Source organism: Bison bison, unplaced genomic scaffold (genome assembly GCF_000754665.1).
Source record: "Bison bison bison isolate TAMUID 2011002044 unplaced genomic scaffold, Bison_UMD1.0 scf7180017864135, whole genome shotgun sequence".
In the NCBI taxonomy this organism is placed as follows: Eukaryota; Metazoa; Chordata; class Mammalia; order Artiodactyla; family Bovidae; genus Bison; species Bison bison.
This window is the reverse complement of record NW_011494707.1, coordinates 6,125,191-6,130,869: the sequence shown is the minus strand read 5'-3', so window position 1 is coordinate 6,130,869 and position 5,679 is coordinate 6,125,191. Positions and strand designations below refer to the sequence as shown.

The 5,679-nt window shown below is 48.5% G+C and overlaps 1 protein-coding gene across 1 annotated transcript in view; it reads right to left on the bottom strand.

Annotated features, from left to right (window-relative positions):
* Positions 1–892, bottom strand: part of MPV17L (MPV17 mitochondrial membrane protein-like) — a 5,663-nt gene extending 4,771 nt beyond the window's left edge. Inside the window, exon 1 of the mRNA XM_010839887.1 lies at positions 528–892. Within this exon, the coding sequence (XP_010838189.1) occupies positions 528–837 (310 nt within the window). The 5' untranslated portion in view covers positions 838–892. The remainder of the gene's footprint in view (positions 1–527) is intronic.
* Between the last annotated feature and the right edge of the window lie 4,787 nt (positions 893–5,679).

Below are 5,679 nucleotides of genomic sequence, written 5' to 3'. Positions count from 1 at the left end.
CACCCCCCGCCCCACCCGCCGCCCCACAACCTAGTCACAGGGGTCGCAGCGGCTATGCTAACGAGCTGGGGGTCTCCTTGATATTCCCGTGGATCTTTTTTTTTTTTTTCAGGGGAAAAATGGATCTCCATTCCTGCCTCCCCCAGTTCCGGCCTACGTACACCCCAGGGCCCCCTGAAACTTCTAGCCCCAGACTATTTGCAACCTCAGCGTCCCAAATGCGCCTCTGGCGCCCTAATCCCAGGCCTCTCCAGCAACCACGCTTCAATTTCTTTCCCCTCAATCCCCTTAATCCACGGTCCCCAGACTTCCCGGTCCTCACACCTCGATCTCCCGCTCTCGCCCCGACCCTCCCAGTCTCCTAACCCTTGGCCCCCACGGGAGGGTTTCCAGCCCCGGCCCCGTCCCCACAGAGCCCCAGGATCCTGCTCCGTCCCAGCCCCAGGAAGCCCCTGCCTCCAGTCCCCCAATTCCAGATCCGAGCCCGTCCCCTAGCTCCGCCTCCAGGTCCCCGCCCGTCTCCTCACCCGCGTAGAAGGTAGAGACGTACACCGGCCCGCCCAGAGCCTGGTCGCACAGCACCTTGGCCAGGATGGTTCGCGGCGCGCGCCCAGGCAGCGCGCGCTCCAGCAGGCTCAGCCACACATAGTTTAAGTTCGCGTGGAAGGCCACGGCCACGGTAGCCACGTGCCGCGTATGTTGCCAGTCGGCCGGGCCGCCCCGCAGCACCTGCTGCAGCGCGTCGCCGCCCGAGAAGAACCCGGCGTAAAGCAGTACGTTCGCTGGCCAAGGGTAACGCCCGGCGGCGCGCGTGAGCGCCTGCCACCAGCTCACCATGCCGGTTCCCAGGGCGCCCCACGAACGCAGGCCGCTGGCTCCTCGGCCTCCGCCCTCCGCCGGGGCAGCCGGCGCGCCGCCTCCAGCCACTTGCACCTACCTCCTTCCGATGCTCGAAGGCGATTGGGCGCCCCGCGCACACCCAACCCCCGCCGGCCAATCCCGTGGCCTCTAGCGATCCTGGGGCTGAGCTTTTGATGTGCGGTGGGTCCTCAAATGCTTGATCCCCTTGCAAGAAATGCCCAGAACAGGGAAATCCATTCGGACGGTAGACTAGTCAGGGGCTGGGCGATGGCGCGGGGCGGTGGGGGTGGGAAGTGACTGCTAACCGGGTGTGGGGTTCTTCTGTGGCGTGATGAAATATCTAGTAATTAGGTAATGGTAGCGATTGCATGGTAACGAAAACCTTTGAATAAATTGTGAACTGTGTGGTATGTGAATTATACCTCAAAAACAAACCAAAAAAACAAAAAAAGTTTAAAAAAGGAAAAACTTTCTCGGAAAAAAAAGTTTTGGAAAAAACTTTTTTTAAAAAAGTGGGCATACCAAAACTCGATTACCAAGGTGGCGGTGTATTTTAAATGTTTTTACATGCAAGAGATTCACAGTTTCAACACATACAGTGCACTGACTATGTACCAGTCTTTGGAGACAATGTCAGAAATTAGCCTCTGAGGCCTTTTCTGAATGTGAGGTCGATTCAATCCTCTTCAGATTCCTCAATGAATATTACCTCCCAAAAGATACGCTGAGTTCCCAGAAGCAGGGGGTCATTGGAAACCCAAACAGCAGGTGTAACCTCTGACCTCATGGAAGTCACTTTCTCTTTGCTTCTTTTTCTCCATTTTTCCTTCCTCCGTGGTCACATCCAATTCCATTCTCATTTTCTCTCTTTCTCTCTTCTGTTTACCCTATTTCGGTTAATTATTAATTTTTGATTTTTAACTTTTCATTTTGAAATAATGCCAGACTTTTTGAAATGTTGCAAAAGTAGTACAGAGTTCCCCTATACTCTTCACCCAAGCTTCCCCAGATATTGACATCTTACATAACCATAGTACAATCATCAGAACAAGGAAACAGGCACTGATGTAATAACCTGCTAGAGACCTTATTCAAATTACTGCCAATTGTCCCACTAAAGTCCTTTTACAAGGACTAGCATTCAATCCTGGATCACTTTGCTTTGCATTGAATTGTCACAGAGCACCTTAGTCGCCAGTTAGGAGCATTAACCACTTCCCTGGTGGCTCAGATGGTAAAGCATCTGCCTACAATGTGGGAGACCTGGGTTCAATCCCTGGGTTGGGAAGATCCCCTGGAGAAGGAAATGGCAACCCACTCCAGTATTCTTGTCTGGAAAACCCCATGGACGGAAGAGCCTGGTAGGCTACAGTCCATGGGGTCGCAAAGAGTCCCACACAACTGAGTGACTTTTTTTCTTTTCCTCAATTTGTCAGCCCTACCTTATGGGCTGAACTGTGTCCCCATAAAATTCAAAAGCAGAGACATTACTTTGCCAACAAAGGTTCATCTAGTGAAGGCTATGGTTTTTCCTGTGGTCATGTATGGATGTGAGAGTTGGACTGTGAAGAAGGCTGAGCGCCGAAGAATTGATGCTTTTGAACTGTGGTGTTGGAGAAGACTCTTGAGAGTCCCTTGGACTGCAAAGAGATCCAACCAGTCCATTCTGAAGGAGACCAGCCCTGGGATTTCTTTGGAAGGAATGATGCTAAAGCTGAAACTCCAGTACTTTGGCCACCTCATGTGAAGAGTTGACTCTTTGGAAAAGACTCTGATGCTGGGAGGGATTGGGGGCAGGAAGAGAAGGGGACGACAGAGGATGAGATGGCTGGATGGCATCACTGACTCGATGGACGTGAGTCTGAGTGAACTCCGGGAGTCAGTGATGGACAGGGAGGCCTGGCGTGCTGCGATTCATGGGGTCGCAAAGAGTCGGACACAACTGAGTAACTGAATTGAACTGAACTGAAAATTCATAGGTTGAGGCCCTAACCCCTAGTATCTCAGAATGTGGCTGTCTTTGGAGAAAGGGCTTTAAAAGAGGTCGTGAAGTTGTGAAGTCGCTCAGTAGTGTCCAACTCTTTGTGACTCCGTGGACTGTAGCCCACCAGGCTCCTCCATCCATGGAATTTTCTAGGCAAGAGTACTGGAGTGGATTGCCATTTCCTTCTGCAGGGGATCCTCCCAACCCAGGGATTGAACCCAGGTCTCCCACATTGTGGGCAGATGCTTTACCGTCTGAGCCACCAGGGAATTGCTACTTAAAAGAGGTGGTTAAGTTGAAATGAGGCCCTTAGGCTAGGCCCCAATCCAATCTGACTGGTGTCCTAGTAAGAGGAGGGAATTTGGACATAGGAAGAGACATGAGAGCAGTGCATGCACAGAGAAAAGGTCATGAAAGGACAGAGTGACAAGGGGGCCACCTACAAGCAAAGGAGACAGGCTTCAGAGAAAACTAAGACAGCTGACACTTTGACCTTGGACTTCCAGCCTCCGGAACTGTGAGAAAATAAATTGTTTAACCCACCTGGTCTGTGGTATTTTGTTCTGGCAGCCCTAGCTGACTAATCCACCCATTCTCCTCAGTTTTGGGGATTCTGCCAATTTCCGTGTCCTTTGACCTTTGCTATCTGCTCATGTACTGATCTTCATCCCTTCACACTCCTCCTCCTTGTTACTGGTTCCAAGTAAATCTTCTGTCAGACTTGTCTCCACTAGGCAGGTTCCTGGCACACAGCTTTGTTTATTACTTAAATTCCCCTTGTATTATTCTTTTCCTATTGTTGCTGTGACAAGTTACCACAGATCTGTTGTCTTAGAGGTTTGGAGGTCAGAAGTCTAAAATGAACTCATGGACTGCCTTCCCTTCAGAGGCCCTAGAAGAGAATCCATCTCCTTGCCTTTTCCAGCTTCTAGAGGCCCTCTGCATTCCTGGATGGCTCCTTCCTCTGTCTTCAAAGTCAGTTTTGAAGCATCTTCCAGTCTCTCTCTCTGTCATTCTATCATCACATAGTCTTTTCTGACTCCAACTCATCTGTTCTTCCTCTTAGAAGGACCCCTGTGATCACATTCATCCTACCTGGATAATGCAGTTTAACCTCCACATCTTGAGATCTTACCTGTTTGACTCTTTGCAACCTTAGAGACTGTAGCCTGCCAGGCTCCTCTGTCCATTGGATTTCCCAGGCAAGAATACTAAAGTGGGTTGCTATTTCCTACTCCAGGGAATCTTACTGATCCAGGGATCAAACCCTTGTCTCTTTTGTCCTGAATTGGCAGGCAGATGTTTTACCACTGCAACCCCTGGGACATCTTTGGAGGGCTATTATTCATGTCTTACTTCTCTGTAATCCTTTCAATTGCTAACAGCAATTGATCACATCAGCTGAAATCAAAGGACCCATATCTCAACAAACTGCGACAGGACCAGCTGTTAACCCAGGCAATTTTTCATTCATTCATTCAGTTGATCAGTATTTATTGAGCACAGTTATGGGCCAGGCACTAAACTATGTGCTTGTGGCATGGATCTGTGTTCACAATGATTTTTTTCTGGAAAAAAAAAAATCTAATTCCTGCCTAAATTAGAGGAAATTGTGGTCTTCATTAAGGAAAAAAAAGGAAATCATCCTAATGACTCTTACATAATTCCCTTAACCAAATTTGTTAGAGAAAAAATAGAGCAAAATTGGGCAAATTTTCTGAAAAGTAGGGTAGGGGAGGGATTAGGGTTTCCAGGTAGAATGTCCAGTTCAGTTCAGTCACTCAGTCGTGTCCGACTCTTTGCGACCCCATGAATTGCAGCACGCCAGGCCTCCCTGTCCATCACCAACTCCCGGAGTTCACTCAGACTCACATTCATTGAGTCAGTAATGCCATCCAGCCATCTCATCCTCTGTCGTCCCTTTATCCTCCTGCCCCCAATCCCTCCCAGCATCAGAGTCTTTTCCAATGAGTCAACTCTTCGCATGAGGTGGCCAAAGTACTGGAGTTTCAGCTTTAGCATCATTCCTTCCAAAGAAATCCCAGGGCTGATCTCCTTCAGAATGGACTGGTTGGATCTCCTTGCAGTCCAAGGGACTCTCAAGAGTCTTCTCCAACACCACAGTTCAAAAGCATCAATTTTTGGCCCTCAGCTTTCTTCACAGTACAACTCTCACATCCACACATGACCACAGGAAAAACCATAACCTTGAGTAGACGGACCTTTGTTGACAAAGTAATGTCTCTGCTTTTCAATATGCTATCTAGGTTGGTCACAACTTTCCTTCCAAGAAGTAAGCATCTTTTCATTTCATGGCTGCAATCACTATCTGCAGTGATTTTGGACCCCCCAAAAATTAAGTCTGACACTGTTTCCACTGTTTCCCCATCTATTTCCCATAAAGTGATGGGACCAGATGCCATGATCTTAGTTTCTGAATGTTGAGCTTTAAGCCAACTTTTTCACGCTCCTCTTTCACTTTCAAGAGGCTTTTGAGTTCCTCTTCACTTTTTGCCATAAGGGTGGTGTCATCTGCATATCTGAGGTTATTGATATTTCTCCCGGCAATCTTGATTCCAGCTTGTGCTTCCTCCAGCCCAGCATTTCTCATGATGTACTCTCCATGTAAATTAAATAAGCAGGGTGACAATATACAGCCTCAATGTACTCCTTTTCCTATTTGGAACCAGTCTGTTGTTCCATGTCTAGTTCTAACTGTTGCTTCCTGACCTGCATACAAATTTCTCAAGAGGCAGGTCAGGTGGTCTGGTATTCTCATCTCTTTCAGAATTTTCCACAGTTTATTGTGATCCACACAGTCAAAGGCTTTGGCA